The following is a 20,539-nucleotide window of genomic DNA, read 5'->3' as shown; positions in this document are numbered from 1 at the left end:
TTCATCGGTCCGTGTACTTTCAGGCAATTCGTTTTTTGTGTCCTTTGTAATTTTGCATTAGTTCCTGCTTAGTTACTTCTGTTTCCAAGATAACTAAGCAGTAGCCCACTAATAAGGCTGTGTGCCCCAGTAAGTACCGGTTAACTACCCATGAGTTCTTTTTTAGAACTTTAGGCATTGTGTAGCAGGTCATCAGATTTGTTGTACATTATTGTAAACTATTACCGATATATGTGCAACTGTAGAATATTCGGGATTGAACAATTTGTATTGCAAGTCAGAGATAGAAATAGCTTTTATGTGGATCTATAATTAGTTACAGCTAAAGGTTTGTAAGTCTTATATGGTGCACCTTGACAGAATTTGTTTACATTTAATATTTACATAAAGTTGCATAAAATGCAAAGACACTGTATCACAAATTATTATCCTGTGAGATCATTTAACCCTGAGAGCTGGTTCATTTTTTTTTTTTTTTATCTATATACTTTTGTTTTGAAATTAACTCAAATGCTAAACCCTATGAAACAAAAATTGATCCTAACATCCATGTGGAAAGTAAGAAACACCTGATGCCCCAGAAGGAACCTCTCCTGAAGATGGTAAAAGAATGCTTACTTTATAAACAGTCATAAGGAGGCAATTCAATTAAAAAAATATTTTTTTCTATTTGACAATGTTGAGATATTTTAGAGAAATTATACTAATGATTTATGTGATTGAGAATACTGTGTGATGCATATACTAGTAACAAAGAGTTTCAATTCTATCAACCTGCATCTTTGTTTCACTTCTGGAGAAAAGAAACTACTCTGAGTTTTGTTTAACAAATCAGGTTTTGTTTGCTGACACATCTCTCATCAGATTTAAGATCTTGAAGGAAAAGGAATTATAAATTATAATCCTTATAAATTACAACAATTTTTAATCAAGTTTGGGCCCAAAGTATAATATGTGTGTCACACTTTACAGTTACACAATCGATTAACTACTAAAGAATGCCTACAGAACTGATAAGGAGTGGCCAACCAGTACATAATGGAGCACACCCAGCCCAGCGTTATTATGGGACTACTATGGTTACCTGAGAAACAGAGTCCCTAAGCAGGAACGAATTTGTATTTTCACTTCAAATAATTGATTACACAAAACAGTTGCTAATGGTCAACTAACTTAGTAACTAACTGATATGATGCTTGTCAACAGAATCCATAAAAAAATTGCTAGTCAATAATTTTATACTCTGTGTTCAGTAAAGAAGTTTTCCATGAGCACAGGTCTAGGATTTATTCAAAAACGACAAAAAAATGTTCTACTCTAATTTTGTGGCCACTAACCAGCGGCCCCCTAATAAGTGACCTTTAATTTTGTATTAGTTCGTCATTGGTTTCCTTGGTAACTACACATTAGTTCCTGATTAGTTACTCTTTGGCTGTCCTAAAACCGTTTAAGCCCTAAACCCTTAATCCCTCAATCACTATATAGAGAGGGGCCTATATAGTAGACTTTATAGAGAACTCAGTTAACTTAAAGTCCAGACAGATGATCACAACTTTTCGCTCCATGTTGGTCATGTGACTCCACCTGCCCGCACAGTGCCTGCGCCATCTTACATTAATACGTAGCTGCCTTGTTAGATGCTGCTGGCAGTGAGGCTGACGTGCTTATAGGGCAGCCATTTTGGGTCAGACCACAGTTCAGACAGCTGCTGTCTGAAAGAATAGGAGGCGCCTTGGATCTCATTTTAATCACACAGAAGACAAGTCAAAGTTAATATTACAATAATCTCTTAAGAACTTGTCACAACCCCTTAAAAGAGCAAAACAAATTGTATAATGACCTTTCAGTTAGGTTATACATATTTATTCAGATTTAAAATCTATTAAAACCAAACTGGATCAGATATATGCAAAGTTATATATTTTGCAATTAAATGTTAATATGATAAACACAAAGTTTTATATTAATATGTTATAACATTATTATATATACATTTTATGTAATTATATTTATTATTATTATGTTTTTTTTAAGGATTGCTCTTTGATAATGAGTAGTGTGACATATAGAGGAAACTTGAGATTGAAGTTATTATTTTGTATTTTCATTCATTTTAAGTTAATATTAATTTTTTTGTGATTGTGAAGACTTTTTTCAAATCATATTGAATGGTACATTTTTGTTTTGTCTAACTAAACGGCCTTTGTGATTTTAAGCTTGTCTATACTCCTTCCTTAGGTAAAGCTATTGGTTAAATGTCAAAATGTTATCAACGGTTAGTAGCATGAGAAGATTAGTTCTTAATGGAGCCTGGGAGGTGAAGGAAGACCAACACCAAAGTTTGAAATTGATAATATCAATATCTTGTGGAGGGTGAAGCAACCTGACCTAAAATGCTCAGACACATAAATGAGTATTTCATTAATTTATGAAATCATTAGCTATTTACCTTCCCACCATTTAAAATGTTTGACAGTTTACAAATAAAATCAATGTCAAGCTGAATCAATCAAAAATCACCGAAACAAACTGAATGATTAAGTGATCTGATTCCATTCAGCAAATAACCGCCAGTTTATCAAAATTATTTAACCCCTCATTTGTTACTACTATTAGTAATACAACCATCAATCACATCATGAAGTTTGCAGACAACACTATGATGGTGGGCCTCATCAGAGAAGACAATGACCAGGACTACGGAGAGGAGGTGGAGCAGCTGGTGGACTGGTGCAAAGATAACAGCCTGATCCTGAATGTGGAGAAGACGGAGGAGATCACCGTCGACTTCAGGAACCACAGCAGAGAGTAAGTAGAAGAGATGGGATCATCCAGGAGGAAACACCATATCCCCCACAATAAAACATTTCAAATGAAGTTGCGTTTAGCTCTGGGTACAGGAGAGAAGCGCCCCAGGATGGTCCTGTCTTTTGCATTAAAGAGGAGCTACTGAACATGTACAACTTTTAATGAGAGTCTATGCGCAAAGATTTTTGCAGCCCAGGGTGGAAATACGTCACCAATCAGACGACAAACAAAACAGCTTTACTCGTCACTAAATGTAGAAAATTTATCTTGCAAATCTAAAAGATATATTCAAGTTGTGCCATAAACCATAATGTGATGATGATTTTGGACAATGAGAACCAATGTCCATGTTTCATATTAACATGATCACTGAAGAGGAGGATGCAATTTTGCTCTTAAAACAGCTAGACCTCTCTTCTCAGCTCTGCAACCCCCTATCAGCCATCTGGCTCCACATGACCCTCCAAACGATGTGTGTTTTGCCCCCCCTACAGAGCTGAGAACAGTAAAAACAACAGCACAGAGGATTTCTCTCTTTTCCCTGAAGCTTCCCAGGGGTTCACATTGGAAGAGGAAAAAACCATAGTGCCAGACAAAAAGGCCCAGATCTCCAGAATGACCAAGGATTTGGTTAGGTGTTATCAGTGTGATACAGAGGCTGTTACCTAATTTAGAGTTTTTTTCAACAGTTCAGCAATCTGATGGCAGTGGGGAAAAAAGCTGCAGCCGATGCTGCGAAGCAACAGACCAGCAGGGAGAACAGGGAGAAAAGTCCATGGTGGGGGTGTAAGGGCTCGGGACACGCAGTGCTGTAATGTCTTTAATGTAGGCCTGATAATCCTGGATGGGGTCACCTTTGAAGCTAGTTGACAGTTACATTTAGCATCTTTGCATCTTTTTGTATGCCCTCTTCTATCTCCTTGAACCCCCGTAGGCCTCAGCAGAAGGCTGCTCACACTGAGCCTTGTTTAGCTGGAGGTTTCTTGCTGTTAAACAGAGTTTTACTCTCCACTGTTGCTACAAGCATGCTTAGTGTGAGGGATTGCTGTCGGGTCAATGAGTCGATGCAATCAACTGGTTTTCCTTAGATAGAAAACTTTGAATTAATTTGACTGTATGATCTGGTTCAATTGTTTCTGTAAAGTGCCTTGAGATGACATGTGTTGTGAATTAACGCTATATAAATAAACTGAATTGAATATGCTCCTTTGATCACTAGGTTAATTATATAAAACAAATTTAGTATTTATATTTCTAACTAAAACGTTAAAATAATATAGCTTTTTCATAACCTAAGAACACTTTTTATGTAGAGATAAACATATATTACGAGTTGATGAGTTTTAACATATAATTAATAAATTCTTTAATGTTTGAAATTGAATGTTGCTTTGAAACTTATCTGTCGTTTTCTGTTTGATCAGTAAAAGACTGTCTTGTTAGAGTTCGTTTCTTAAAAGACAGAAGTTTGACATCTGCATAAAATAAGGAGAAAATTCAGTTTCTGCATTTTTTTATTTCAGAAAGCTGAGATATTTTAGACAGATTATGCTTTTATGATTTATGTGATTGAGAATAGTATGTGATATACGGTATACTGGTAACATAAAGAGTTTCACTTCTTTCAAACTGCATATTTGTTTTACTTCTGGAGAACAGAAACAACTCTGAGTTTTGTTTAACAAATCAGGTTTTATTTAACAAATCAGGTTTTGTTTGCTGACACCATCTATCATCATATTTAAGATCTGAAAGGAAAAGGAAAAGAAAAAGGTGAATTATTATCCTTATAAATCACAACCATTTTAGTCAAGTTTGGGCCCAAAGTATAATATGTGTATAACACTTTACAAACAGTTACACAATGGATTAACTATTACAGAATGACTACAGAACTGATAAGGAGTGATACACACCCAGCCCAGTCTTATTATGGGACTACTGTTGTTATCTGAGAAACAGAGTACTTAAGCAGGAACTGATATTGAATTTCACTTTACTTAAGTGTACACAAAACAATAGTTAATGGTCAGATACTGATTAGGTAACTATTACTCCTTAGTAACTACCTGATGTGATGCTCGACTTAACACAGTCCATAAAATAATAGCTAGTGAATAATTTTGTATTCAGTAATGTAATTTTTTGAAAACATTGACTTCAAAGGTTTAGGGTTTGTTCAGAACCATCACTGATATCTTCAACTCTAATTCAGAATCAGAAATACTTTAATAATCCCAGAGGGAAATTACTTTTTTTACACGCTCCAGTTACAGTTTTATATAATATATACATCCAACTATACAATTTAATAAACATAAAAAATAAGAATAAAAAGAGATAAAATATATACACATATAGCTCTTCTGTATATATATATATATCTGTACGTATATCTATGCATATGTAAAAACTAAATCCAAATAAAGTGAAAATTCAAGTAAAGTGATAAATCCAAGTAAAGTGATGCGTGGCGTGCAAAAATAGTGCATAAATGTCAATTACGGGGGGGGGGGCTGAATCACTTGAGGGAGGCGTTATAGAGATTGATGACCACAGGTAGGAATGATTTCCTGTGGCGCTCTGTGGTGCATCTGGGTAGGAGGAGTCTTCTGCTGAAGGAGCTCATCTGCTGGACCAGTGTGTCATAGAGAGGATGTGAGTCATTGTCTAATATGGACTGAAACCTGGACAGCATCCTCCTCTCTGCCACGCTGGTCAGGGTGTCCAGCTGCTCCCCCACAACATCACCGGCCCTCTTGATCAGTTTGTTCAGTCTGTTGTTTTCAGCGACCCTCAGCCCACTGCCCCAGCATGTGACAGCAAAGAAGAGCATGCTAGCAACAACAGACTCATAAAACATCCTCAGCATCGTCCCACAGATGTTAAAGGACTTCAGCCTCCTCAGGAAGAACAGTCGGCTTTGGCCCTTTTTGTAGACCGCCTCGGTGTTTCTAGTCCAGTCCAACTTATTGTTAAATAACACTCCCAGGTACTTATACTCCTCCACAGTGTCAACAGGAACCCCCTGGATGGAAATAGGGGTCACAGGAGTTTTTGTCCTCCTCAGATCCACTATTAGCTCCTTAGTCTTTGTCACGTTGAGCTGCAGATGGTTCAGCTCACTCCAAGTGACAAAGTTGCCCACCACAGTCCTGTATTCACTCTCCTCACCCTTTTCAATGCAGCCAACAATTGCTGAGTCATCAGAAAACTTCTGAAGGTGGCAGGACTCAGAGCAATAGCTGAAGTCCGAGGTGAAAAGGGTGAAGAGGAAGGGGGAGAGGACAGTCCCCTGGGGGCCCCCAGTGTTGCTGACCACCCTGTCAGACACACAGTTCTGTAGGCGTACATACTGGGGTCTGCCCGTCAGGTAATCACTGAATTTCAGTGATGGGACTAACGGCGTTGAAAGTAACGGCGTTACTAACGCTGTTACCTTGTTTTAGTAAAGACTAATCTAACTAAGTACTTTGACTGTAACTATACCGCAGTTACCATTGCAAACACCCCGTTACTGCGCGTTACTCAGGTCGCACAATGAACCTTCTTGTCATGAGAGAGGGGAGGAAGAGATTGGCTGATGTATAGTGAGATTCCGTCTGTCAGTTGGGTAGGTGGGTGTTTCCGCTGGCGGGTGTTAACGTACAGCACACACAGAGAGATGGAGAGTGAGGAGGATCCAGCAGCAAAACAGTGTTTTACAGATGGAAATACCGGTGTTACGTCGAGCTGCGTTTCCCCATCACCAGTGTTGTGCCTGAACGCGTTCATTGAACGAAAGTTCATGAACTCGTTCATATTTTGGGCGAACGTGAACTGAACGTACTGCATTACTGCCTGCTGAACGTTATTGTGAACTCGTTCATTCTGGTGTCTGTGAATGGCACGCTCTCTCAGTTCAGCTCCGTTCAATAGGTTGCCAGATTTCTATAGAGCCCTCCAGGCGAAACCCCGGCTAAATCACACCGTAAACAGGCCTTAATATGTAGCGGGAAAAACACCCAATCTTGCAACACCAGCTACCAGCGTCGTAGCCTACAGCCGCGTGCGTCATCAAAACAAAATGCAGCGTGGAAGCCACAGCAGCATGGAGGCGACAAAGCAGCAGTATGATCACTTAAAGCAGTTTTATGACCAGGTGGTCGGTGAGGATGATGGCAACAAGTTTGCCCGCCGGCTTTCAGTAAAAAAATCCGCACTTCAGTAACCTTAAATTCCTACCTCAGCCTGGTCCCTCAGTTTGTGTTAGTAAAATCTTCTTGAGCGGAGGTCTTCAACAGGGGATCCGCGACCCCTAGGGGGTCTATGGAGGTACTGCATGAGAGTCTGCATGGTTAGTTGATATTTTTATATTCCCCCCCCTGCAATTTTTTCCCCCACTAATTGAAATGTCTTTAAATACTCATTAACATGAAATCAACACACTGTAGTAAACAGATAAATGGAGACAAAAGATGTCTTTCAGTCATCAATGCACACATTCAGCGACACACAGGAGCTCTTTCAAGCTGGGCACCGTTTCATTCACAACAACCAGGAATCAGAATCAGAAAAACTTTAATAATCCCAGGGAGAAATTAATTTCTTTACATTACTCCATCTGTAATAGAGTGACTATAGGACACAATTTCATACAATATATATAGTTAGGGGGTCCCCGCTCCATCTCGCCATCAGTTTGGGGGTCCTTGGTCTGGAAAACATAGAAGACCCCTGTTCTTGAGGATTTTACTATCCATGTAACTTGTTTGTTAAACCTGCCTGGTATAATTTTCCAGGATTCCAGTATTCCTTTTTAATATGTATTGAAATGAAATTTCAAATGGAAAAAATTATTAAAATAAAAAAAAACATTTGCACCTTAAAGACTACTTTCCTATTTTTATTTTAATAATTCCTCATAAAAAAGACCATTCAAGCAGCACATTTTTCCTGATGTTTTTGAGAATATACTGTAGGGGTGAAAGCTGCAGCTGCTACTAGTGTGAAGTGAATGGACAGCAACAAAGCATTAAAGCAACAATGGGGAAATGCTGTCCCCTCAATGCTAATGTAAACCCTGGTTGGATAAGGATTCAAAACTGGATATGAAGATGAAATCTGACGCACAGTTTCAGAGTTACAACTGATAAAATAATTGCTGTCTGTGGTTCTACAGTAGGCTATGGTGTAATTGAGCAATATATGAAAAAAAAAAAAAAAGAACTATGAACTAGTTCATTTTTTGGTTTTAGATTATGAACTATGAACTGAACTAGTTCATTTTAAAATGCGTGAACTGAACTTTGAACTAGTTCACGTAGAAAGAGAACTTTCCCAACACTGCCCATCACATACGGTTTCCCCTGCATCTCCGCACAGCGCAGGAGGCACGATTCACCGCGCAAGCGACAGGAAACGCGCATGCTCGCTAAAGGCGCGCGAGAACGATCAAATGATAGCCTATATGGAGAAAGGGAGAAATCTGGATGGATGGATGGATGGATGGATGGATGGATGGATGGATGGATGGATGGATGGATACCTTTGTGGCAGGGATGGAGATCCATATTTTATGTCACACGCAGAGTATACATCTAGATAGATAGATGGATAGATAGATAGATAGATAGATAGATAGATAGATAGATAGATAGATAGATAGATAGATAGATAGATAGATAGATGTTGCAGTATCGATAAACAACCCAAACACACAGGATTTCAGAATTAGACATCCCCAGTTATTAATTTCATACACTCACCAGATCTGAACACCCTGTTAAAAAACTTTGTCGTCCACGGCGAGAAGGTGGGGGCGTGAGGGTTACGGGGGCGTGAAACGCAAAAGTAACGCAATAGTTACTTTTACTAGTAACTAGTTTCTTTTATTGTGGAGTAACTCAGTTAGTAACTCAGTTACTTTTTGGGAGAAGTAACTAGTAACTAAACTAATTACTTTATCAAAGTAACGTGCCCAAAACTGCTGAATTTACAAAACTTTTCATTTAAAGTAGGCTATGAATGAAAATCAATCAAGTTGATGAGTTCCCAATAAAAAAGATTAAGAAATATCCTTTTAGTAAACATTAAAAAAAGCTTGATCAGAGGTTGGCCTGCAGTTGTTTAAATGAGGGCTGTAAAGAACCAATAAACCAGAGAGGTGGACAGTGTTTTATATTTGGATCAGCCACATTTTCGTGCTTAGTATTCATCTCTAATATAGCCAAAATTTTGTGTTTGTTTTTTATTTTTTTTATTTTATTTTTACTAAATAGAACTGTTAAAAACATAAATGAAACACATTGACATTAACCAACCTGTAACTCCACCAGCAGGCTTGTCTTAATTCTCCATAGTCAGTTACTGACATCTAGTGGTTAGGTTGGGAGTTGCAGACATCACAGTATTCCAACTGCTTTTAAAGGACAAGCTAAAAATAATTTTGTAGTTTATAATATATATTTTATATATTTTTAAGTATTTATATGATATACATTATTTCTCATTTAGTGGTTACCTTTTCATTGAAGATTCATCATTGACTCTTCTTATTACCTTCATTAGTCACTTTGATGGTAAGTCTATGTAAAATGGTCAAATTGCCTCTCCTATTTTGTTGCTTTTTGTGAATAAAATTGCATTTATTTTTTGGTGCTCAGGTTATTCCATCAGGTCATTAACTGTATTCTGAGGAAATAACTGCTAAAATACACTGCAAAAATCATCCAGAAATAAGTAAAAACAATTCTTAAATTAAGTATATTTACCCTTAATTTGAGCAGGTAAATAAGATGATCTGCCAATGTAATGCGTATTTTTACTCTTAAAATAAGATAGATAATATGAACTTGAAATAAGACGATAGGATTGTTTTTCTTATTTTAAAAGGAAATTGTCTTGTTCCATTGGCAAAGTGTCTCACTTACCTCCTCAATTGAAGGAAAAATGCACTTGTTTTAAGAAAAAAATAACTTATTGAGATTTCTATTTTTTGCAGTGTATAGTTTGTTTCCAAAAATTATTATTTTGGGGCTCACATCTAACAAAAAAAAAAGAAAATGACGGTCATCATGAAGCTAAGAGATTAATTTTATACCCGCAATATTTCTTAGAGAAGTTGAAGTAACAATCTTCAAATTTGCTTCCAACCCAATCCGAATTCAGTAAATGTGCTCAGGACTCTGTGGAGGAGAGTCATGGTTTTAGAGAAGCTGTAGAAGGACCGAATACCCGCTGAGTGATCCAGGTACACTCCTATTCTGGATGAAACAGGACCTGAGATGGAGGGTGTAGTGTGAAAAAGAAATGCAACTATGAAGTCCAGTTAAATCAAGGAGATAGATGGTAATTAACTCTGTCTGCACTTTATTTTCTTTGTAAAGAAAAGAGAAAAAGATTTCATGACGTCCAGTCCTGCTCTGGTGACAAAGTTAGTCTCTCATTAATTTAAACCCTGCAGAAAGGCTGTGAAGGTTTCCACATACCGTTACTCGAAACAATTACAGAGTGTTGAAGAAAAAAAATGTTATGAAATAAACCCTGATAAACAGTCAAGCTTTTTATGAGAAGATTTTTTTTTAACAATGGTGTAACAACACAACAATAGGCAACATTCAAAGCAACATTATCTGGTTGGGCCCCATATGAAGTACAACACCCTCTCCCACCAATAAAGGTTTGTTGTTAATGAATTGGAGTATTAAATTACTCAATAAAAAGGTTGGTGGCATCAAAGTATTTAAATTGACTCAATTTCAGCTTATAAAAATTGTGTTTTATGTCTCTTAATGAGACAAAGATAGGAGATGGTAGGAGTTAAGATGCTGGTGAAGATTCTCATTCATCCATGCCATAGTCATTCCAAAACATTTGAAAAAAGCAGTCCACTGGACTTTGTTTCCAAGTTTGTTATCACTGTGCCACTGGTCTGCTTAGACTTATAAATAATGATGAGAACAAAAAAATTAAAACTAGATCCAACAAGTTTAAAACAAATCTGGGCTCAAACTTTACAAAGATCACCATCAAAGCTGAACAGAAAAGCAACATGACATCTTTATTTCGATGCTTCTCTTCTTAAGAATCTACAAAGATGTAAAATCAGCCCAAAGCCACTATTGAATATCTTTTTTTCTCTCTGGTGTTTGTGCATCAGGACTAATGCATAACTGTTCAAACAAAAACATAACAACAAAGTAGCAGCTTAAACCACAAACAAGAAAATTAGATTATTATTTTTCATTAATATGAATTTTCCATCAATAACATAAAGACATTAACTTGAATTAAACAAAATATGGTGCTAAAAATTATGAAAGCTGATTTCTTTTAAGTAAAGACAAAAACAACAATGAAACAAATCATGATCAAAAATAGAATGCTAAAAATAGGAAAGAAAACTAATTGAATATAAACTAAATGTGTTCTTAAAGTTTGCAGAAGCTAGCTGAATCTCCAGAATTAAAACCAATGCAAAATCCAGCATACAGCGGCTGAGTGAATGTGGTCTGGACTCTGTGGAGGAGAGTCATGGTTCCAGAGATGCTGTAGAAGGACAGAATCCCTGCTTTGTGATCCAGGTACACTCCTATTCTGGAGGATATTGGACCTGAGATGGAGGTGGAAATGTTGTTGTACCAGAATATGTATTTATTTTGGAAAAAGTCCAATGCCCAAGATTTGTCATTACATCCAAATACACTTCCATCTCCTACTCTGCTGATATCCTTGTATGTAACTGCAACATAAACTCTCCCTCTCATCTCCACCTCCCAGTAGCAATATCCAGTCAGACTGTCTGTGCTCAGAACCTGGGCATATTCAATGAATCTGTCTGGGTGATAAGGATAAGACTGATGTCGTTCCATTACTGTGGCCTTTCTCCTTCCCTCTGATAGCAACAAATATTCGTTTGCTGTATTTGGATCCAGTGTGATTTTACAGGAATATCTTAAGAATCCAGCTCTGCTCTTTGGTTCTGGTTCTGACAGTAAAGCCTCCACCGCAGTGATTGTCAGTGAGATGTTTGTCCATGTGTCTCTCAGAATGTCCTGTAGTTTATCTCTGAGCTCTGACACAGCTGCTGTCACATCCTCAAAGTGTCTCAGAGGATGGATATTGATGCTGGATGAGTGTGTAGACTCACTGAGTGCTGACAGTGAGGGGTAGCTGTGGAGAAACTGGTTGTGATCCTCTGTGTTTAAGAGCTGCTTCAGCTCAGCTTCTTTCTTCTTCAGCTCAGTGATCTCCTGCTCCAGCTTCTCCTGAAGCTCTTTGACTCGACTCACTTCAGTTTCCTGCTGGGATCTGATCTGCTGCTTCATATCAGAGCTTCTTTTCTGGATGAGACGGATCAGCTCAGTGAAGATCTTCTCACTGTCCTCCACTGTTTTATCAGCAGAGTGATTGATGGCCTCCACCTCCTGTTGAAGCAGCTTCACATCTTTCTCTCTGTCCTGGATTCTCTGATGTATGTGTTCTTGTCTCTCCTCCAGCTCTCTCTGCCTCTCAGTTCTTTCTGCTGCAGCTGACACTGTGTCGTGGCCTCTATGTTCATCCAATAAACAGAAACTACAGATACACTTCTGATCAGTACGACAGAACATCTTCATCACCTCATCGTGATCAGAGCAGATGTTCACCTGGAGGTTCTTGGAGGGCTCCACCAGCTTGTGTTTCTTAAATGTAGCTGAATCATAATGAGGCTGAAGATGTTTCTCACAATAAGAGGCCAGACAGACTAAACAGGACTTGATGGCTTTCAGTTTTCTTCCAGTGCAGAAATCACAGGCCACATCTTCAGGTCCAGCATAGCAGTGATCAGCAGGAGCAGCTTGGAGTCCAGTCTTCTTCAGTTGCTCCACCAAAGCTGCCAGAATAGTATTTTTAGCAAGGACTGGTCTTGGTCTAAAGGTTTTCCTGCACTGAGGGCAGCTGTGGATCCTTCTCTGATCTTCTTTATCCCAATGACTTTTAATGCAGGTCCAACAGTAGCTATGTCCGCAGGAAATTGTCACTGGATCTATCAAAAGATCCAGACAGATAGAACAGCATAATGTCTCTTGGTCTCTAAGCTGTACCTGTTGCTCCATTCCTCCTCTTGGTCAAACTGACTATGTGAGCTGCAAATGCGTACAGCTTTTGTTTGGAAAGAGGAATGTGCAGCCGTCTGTCAGGTTTTCCAGGAATGTGAAACGACTTGTCAGGTCCTGTTTGAGAAAGATGATCTTTCACTTTGAATTAAAAAAATGGTCACTGGCACTACCATAAAGTTCTTAGCTGTTTAAAAACTGTTTTTTTTCATAAGCAGTTACTAATTATGAGGAGGGGCTGTGGCTCACATGGCAGGGGCTCTTCATGTGATGGGTTACAAATTTGAACCCCCCCTTTTCTCTGTTACCGTGCCTGCTGTTGGTAGTCAGAAGGCCCAGTGGGGATGTCAGTTTGCCTTGCTTCTTTCAATGGACCCCGGGTTAGCTGTGGCTATAGTGTAGCTTCCCATCATCAGTGTGTGAATGGATTAATGAGTGTAGTGTGTAGCACGTTACATTTCTTTAAGATTTAAACTTAGACAATTTTACTGTCATTCTTTATACACAGAATACAAAACAAACTTTTGATGCACACAGCTTTTCAACAGTGAATGAGCAGTTTACAACGGTGAAATGAACATTTACATTTATAAAGTAAAGAAGAATATGGTGCAAAGTGCAGTAGAAACATTGAGTTGAGTTCTATTTAAAGAGATTTGAAAATTTCACCATGTAGTGCAAACATGATGTTTACAAATGTGATGCAGTCTTGAATTGTGACTTGATTAGAGTTGCAACAGTTCAAAAGTATGATGGCAGCAGGGAAAATGCTGTTTTAGAACATGCAGGTCCTGCATCGGATGCTGCAAAGCATCTTCCAGAGGGCAGCAGGGAGAACGGTCCATGATGGGGCTATGAGGGGTCGCCGATGATGTTAAGGGCTCTGGAAAAGCAGCACTGGGATTAAATGTCTTTAATGGAGGGAAGAGGAGCCCCGATTATTCTCTCTGCTGTTCTCACCACTCTTCTCACCTTCCAGTCTGAGGCATTGCAGCCTCCACACCACAAAGTGAGACAGCTGGTCAGAACGCTCTCTATGGTGCTTGTGTGGAAGGTCATGAGGATGGGTGGGGGCAGGTGGGATCTCCTTATCCTCAGCAGGAAGTACAAGTCCTTCTATGCCCTTTTGACCAGTAAGGTGGTGTCATCGCCCGTGTCCCCTGCCACATCCTCTGAGTGTTGCTTGCGTTGTAGAAGAGATCCTGGATTTTCTGGCTGTACTTCTGCTTCACTGGCACAGTTTAAGTTGGCTCTCATTGTCCTCAATGCCTCTCTTTCACCAAACTTGAGGGCTCCTTTCTGTGCTTTTAGGTATTTTCAAATCACCCCAGTCATCCAGGGTCATTGCTTTGCTCGGCAGATTATCTTCTTTGTGGTGCTGACATCCTCAATAATTTTCTTGATGTAGGCTGACACAGTCATGGCATACTCATCAACATTGATCTTGTTGTCATATGTTATTCAAAGCATCAGATGGAATAATTGAAAGGTTTACTGTGAAACGACTTGCAAGTCCATTTCTTAGGAGAAGTGAAGGCAGCTTCAGATGTCGGGTACACACAACTGGGTCAGTTGGTTATTGACAAGGGCATACCCCCGTGATTCAACCGTAAAGACACTGTGACGTTGGTTCCACGTGGGGGAATTCTGCAGGCTGCAGCACAGGCAGAGGCTCCAGCTTCTCACCCACTGCAGTCAGTGGCTTTTGACGGCAGGACAGAAGGGGGAAGCTATGGCCACCTAGCTTCCGGGAAAAATCCCACATGAAATTCAGCCCTCTCCTAGCAGGCAGCAAGGTCCAGGAAAATGACAGAGAACAGCTCCCGCTTCTTGTTTTTTTTTTTTTACATTGGGGGAGCAGCACCTGCATCACAGCTTACTTCCAGGCGATTGGTCTTTGAGTGAAGCAATGTTTGGAGAAAACTGGACATTTCTGGAAAAAAGGGGCCTTTGTCTGTACCAAAACAGGGGCGTTGGTGTCAGGCTTTCATCACCGTTCTCTTCTTTTTAGCAATGTTGTATCACAACACAGTGATCCGGCAGGAGTCTGAAAACAGGTCAGGGAAACAGATCAGAACATGAACAGGCAGGCTCAGAGGTGCAGAGGGAGAACTAGTCAGAATCAGGCAATCAGAAAACACATTTTCGCTAGAGAACTCTCACCAACGGCTCAAAATACCTGGCACTGATGACTGGTCTGAAGGCTGGTTAAATAGAGACTGAAGCAGGTGGAACAGATGAGTTGCAATGAGAACTGGGTGATAAGCAGTTGATTTAATTGAGTAATCAAACCAGACATCAGCACCAGGATCATGACAGAAGTCATAATCTCAGCATCATGATCATGACCTGAAGCACAAGGATAAAATTCATAAAGATGGACCAAAGTTTTCAAATGAAATTTGTGCAACACTAGTTGATAAGGGTTAGGGTTTACAAAATGGTGCATAAGGAATTATAAAACCACACAAGACTAAGCATAGAGATTTTAAAATATTAGTGTCAGGATTTGGTTATGGTTAGTTGACCCGAAGCAGAGGCGAATTTATAGTAGATATAATGATGGGTACTGAAAACTAAGTCCAAAAACAACAGGCAATCAAGAATCCAAAATGAAAACAATTTCCAAAAACAAAACAAGAAACCTGGAGTCCAAAAATTCAAAGGTCTCAAAAAACATGATAACACAAGTCCAACGTTACCAAAAACCATGTATTCCAGAGTCATCAGGGGAATAACTGTAACCAGGAGGAAGGCTCAGAGAGACGAGTAGGAGGTAGACTGATGAGGTTAGACGAGGACCCAGCAAACAAGAACTGAAGAGAGAGAGCATTTAAAGGAGACTGAGACAAAGAGAAGACTAATGAGCAGATTGGGAACAGGTGAGCGCAGGGCAGGAGAGGAAAATAGCTAGGGAAAAAGGAGAACACAAGAGGGCAGCAGAGGGGAAAAAATAAAAAACATAGAAAGACGAAAATAACCAGAAGACACAACAAAAGCATTAAACAACTAAGAATATAAAAAATGGAGCAAAGTAAAACTGAAAACTCAAAAGAAAAATATAACAGAGCCAAGACTGAAACACTAACTAAGAATGAACCAAAGAACACAATAAACTAAGAATTAAACCATAAAAAACTATAAAACAAAGAGCAAAGCAAAACTGAACATAAAAAAAAAACATCACAGAAACAGAAACCTAACAATTAAAAGTGATACATATTTTTGTAAGTGATTAATTCACATTTTTTTCTGATACAAATTTCAAATTTCAAATACAAAATGACAGAGGTGTTTCACATCATTTGTACACAAAAGCAACATCTTACCAAGTACCTTGAAAGTGGATTTATCTCCTCAGAAATTAGCCCTTTGTGCTTCTGAAATATAAATAGGAGTGAAAACTACAGTAAAATTGATCATAATAGTTGTCTGAGGCCTTCCGCAAAAAGTAAAGCCTCTGTGTCTGGTAAGTGATTTTGGGACATTTTGTTTTTGAAGACAGATTAGGTTAAAACCTTTGAAACACTAAAATCAATATTGAAACATGTGTCATCAAAGCAATGACATTTTTACTTAAATCCTTTGTTGATCTTTTTCTTTCTTATTTCTTGTCCATTTAGTTACAATAAAGAAGTTAATCTCTTCTCACCCACTCCTTTATTACTTTCGCTTCCTCCAAAGGTAGTAGAGGACAATCTGGTTCTGCCACATTCACCTAAAACCACTTCAGCCAGAAGCTGGAGGTATTTATATCAAACCAACCAACAGATTTTAACTGATGTAGACAGTGAAACAAACAAAGTAAATTTGACAGTTTTTTTTTTTTTTTTTTACTTTTAATTTTTTTTTCTCCTTTGGTGTAAGATTTTTCACCTAATTCGTATTTTAATGAATTATTTGGATGATGTGTCTGTTTGAAACAAGCCTCCCTGTTCTTGATAAAGGTGATAATAAAGTGAAACTAAAACAAAAGGATGCATATTTTTCCCCATCAGATTGTCTAGACAATAGATTTTTTTTTTGTATAGACTGTAACAGATCTAATCCCCAATGAAACAGACAAAAGTATTTTTACCTGTGCTTCCTACTCAAAGTTGATCTGATATGAGCTATTTATGGTATAAAAACTCAGCAGCTATAGCAGCTGTATTTTTAAATTGTGAAAACACAATTTTTCTGATGAAATTTGCAGGTAGGCTTGTAATATATTCTGTTGTTTAACTGTATTTATCATTTTACTAAACTGACATACCAAAGCAACGGTGCAACAAGTAATGACATCTAATGATCAGCTGTGCGTTTTTTGGTACCGGTATGTGTTTTTGCAACACTGAGAAGAAAATAGGTGATCAGAGCCCTCCTGTTGTCCTTTTCTCTCCTTAAAAATCAAAAATGTTCTTGATTTTCATGTTTTTGCTTCTTGGTTTATTGACTACCTTCTTTTCCTGACGCTGATTAAAATAAATGAAAAATGAATTTGCTGTTAAACAGAAAATAAAAAAATTTAAAAAGTGTAATGAGTGTAAAAATAGATGAATGAATCTAAGGTTTATCATACTTGGCAAAGAGACTAAATAACAATAAAGTCATAAAAGAGAGAAGTTTTTTTTTTTTAATAAAGGTATTACACAACACAAACTTTTGATCCAAGGTTTTAATAAACTGTATACCCAAAAGTAAAAACTCATCCACTGAAACCCATCCACTGAATTCTAAAACAATAATCGGAATACAATCATCTGTGTCAGGACACAATACATTGTATACAACCACAAAAATGGTTAAATTCTGGGTTATTTTTTTCAACTTACAATGAAAAGCATTTTTTGTCAGTATATAAGTGAGTATATTATAATAGCTCCATGCAGGCGTTAGTATATAACTTATTTAAAACATGTCGTTCGTTTCTGGGGTTGTCCTTCTGTTACCATTTACCTAAATTAAATCTGCAAGAAATCATATCAGCCTCTTCATCTTGGCATTTAGGTCCTCAACTAACTTCAACTAAACATGACACTTACCATCCCTCCCTTACCATCTTGCTGACTACATATGACTGCAGTATAAATGGTCTCTGTCTCAACTTCTTTGTACCAGTTTCAGCCATTGAAAATTCTTTATTATTGCGTGTGTGTGGATATCAGTTAGAATAAACACTGCTGTAAGACAGGAGAGGACAAGTAGCAATTGTAATCTCCTGTATTGTAAAGGTCATCATAAATCTGCTCGAGTGCGTAGGCCTGTTTTCTTCTCTTTTCCATTTTTAAAAGTGGCTAAGAGATTTTTGTGACATGTTATGTTTATTACCATAGTTGTCTGATTTATTTTAGGGAGAGCGGGGCCCCTTAGAAGAGAGAACGCACATACTGTAACTACCATGCGTGAGGACTTAAGGTCTTCACTAGGTGGAGACAAAGTTCCAAAGAGGTAAAGAGTAAATACTGTCGTTTTTTAAGATTTTTTTTATTCCTGAAAGATGACAAAGAAATCCATCTTAATTTTTCACATTTAACTTATTTAACATGAAATATTTTCAATATTTGCTTGCTACTCTAAGTACTCTCAAAGTGCTTTTTTTCGTTGCACATAAAATTTAAAAATGACTCTTAAACATGGTTCTTATCCTCTTGCAGTACACTCAAAAAATAAAAAATGAGAAATGAAAACATGGAAAAGTTTTGATTTAAAAAATGTTCTAGTAGGTTACACTACATTAATGCTTATAGGTTTCTAAAGGGCTGTTCAGAGAAGCTTTGCTGGGTTTGCTTTGGTTCCCAGAGGGGATCATGTGTTGATGTGTTGATCTATGCATGAAGGCATGTTGCATGTAAGCTCAAAGAATTAAACAACAGAAACAGAAAGTTGGCTTTGTAACACTCCAGCATGGCCCAGCAATCAACCCAGAGGATCACACAAAGAGCTGCACTGCTGTACATGACCTGCACTGAACGCTTTAATTACCAAACGTTTTCCAGTTCCCAGAATATGGTGGATGAGGCCAGCGACCCAAATGCCTCATGAGCTATTAATACAAGGTCTTAGTTTGTTTACATCCCACTGAAGCTCGATCAGCAAATGTGAATAAACAAATTGTTATGGCAGATGACAACAATGGAGTGAGGCTTCGGAGAAAGGGGCTTTACGGTCAAGCATCATTAAGTACTTGCACTACTCCGCTGCCTGCACTCATGGCAGACCTCCACAGCTTATGTTAGAGGAAATGCAAGAAAGTACAACAGAAAACATGTACTGCAAAAAAATTTAAATCTAAATAAGTCATTTTTTCTTTTTCTGGAATTGAGGAGGTAAGTTAACACTTCATATTACATTTGACACAAAAAACTATTGCAATGTCTTATATGAAGTGAATAGTATCTAATTATTATCTAATCTAAATATATTATTTTAAGAGTAAAAATAATAATTCCATTGGCAAATCATCTTATTTACCTACTCTAATTAAAGGTAAATACACTTCATTTAAGAATTATTTACAGATAGTTTTTGCAGTGTGAGAGTGCTGGTAGTGTGTGATAGAACGATATTTACAAAATGAATAAAACAGAATAGGTTTAAATGGAATAAAACTATTACTATAATGTTCCATAGAAAGAAAATTGAAGGTCTTAAAGGAGAAGTTCGGTTTTTTACACTTTAAGCCCATTTTCTGTAGTGTCCAGGATGAAATCGAATGATCGACACCAAAAGTTTGACAATTGCTCCTGTCTCTGCTTTTTGGCTCATTTAGAATCCCCCCCTGGCTGCTTTAGAATGGCTTGCATAGAGCATGTCCGATAATGTCCTTAAAACAACCTTAAACGTTCTTTTTTTTAAATATGCTACTCACCGGGTCGTCAGCGCTGTTCAATGACGTTCCAAAAAAAGTTTCGTGAAGAAAAACCGTTCCTGTAGTATTTTATTTAGCATTTTGTAAATCCCATTGAGTTCTGTAGGAATAGTCAATATTCCGCTGCCACCGGAAACGGAAATGGGGCCTGTTTACACAGTTGTAGTCTTTTCGCTTCACTCTGTGTACTCCGACGTCGAGGTGCTAACGTCTCTGTTAAACACTTTAAAAAACTCTGAAAATGGAATACGAAAGGTGGATTCTTGATTCTCGACGTCGGAGTACACAGAGTGAAGCGAAAAGACTACAACTGTGTAAACAGGCTCCATTTCCGTTTCCGGTGGCAGCGGAATATTGACTATTCCTACAGAACGCAATGGGATTTACAAAATGCTAAATAAAACACTACAGGAACGTTTTTTCTTCACGAAACTTTTTTTGGAACGTCATTGAACAGCGCTGACGACACTGTGAGTAGCATATTTAAAAAAAAGAACGTTTAAGGTTGTTTTAAGGACATTATCGGACATGCTCTATGCTAGCCATTCTAAAGCAGCCAGGGGGTGATTCTGCATGAGCCAAAAAGCAGAGACAGGAGCAATTGTCAAAATTTTGGTGTAGATCATTCGATTTCATCCTGGACACTACAGAAAATGGGCTTAAAGTGTAAAAAACCGAACTTCTCCTTTAAATAACCTGGAACCAGAGAGTGTTAGATGTAGGGTTTAAAGCTGCAGTCTGTAACATTGAGAAGAGAGCAGACTTCGACTGAAAATTTGAAGAAAAACAGGTTTCACGTCACTCC

The 20,539-nt window shown here is 38.0% G+C and overlaps 1 protein-coding gene across 1 annotated transcript; it reads right to left on the bottom strand.

Moving 5' to 3' along the window:
- Positions 1-10,674: 10,674 nt before the first annotated feature.
- LOC119788864 (tripartite motif-containing protein 16-like) lies at positions 10,675-12,917 on the bottom strand. Its single transcript, XM_038293555.1, has one exon. It carries the CDS (start codon positions 12,882-12,884, stop codon positions 11,220-11,222), a length of 1,665 nt encoding a protein of 554 aa, XP_038149483.1. The 5' UTR covers positions 12,885-12,917; the 3' UTR covers positions 10,675-11,219.
- Between the last annotated feature and the right edge of the window lie 7,622 nt (positions 12,918-20,539).

Source organism: Cyprinodon tularosa, unplaced genomic scaffold, assembly GCF_016077235.1.
Source record: "Cyprinodon tularosa strain WSP-4 unplaced genomic scaffold, ASM1607723v1 ctg329, whole genome shotgun sequence".
In the NCBI taxonomy this organism is placed as follows: domain Eukaryota; kingdom Metazoa; phylum Chordata; class Actinopteri; order Cyprinodontiformes; family Cyprinodontidae; genus Cyprinodon; species Cyprinodon tularosa.
This window is presented reverse-complemented; position numbering and strand designations above follow the sequence as displayed.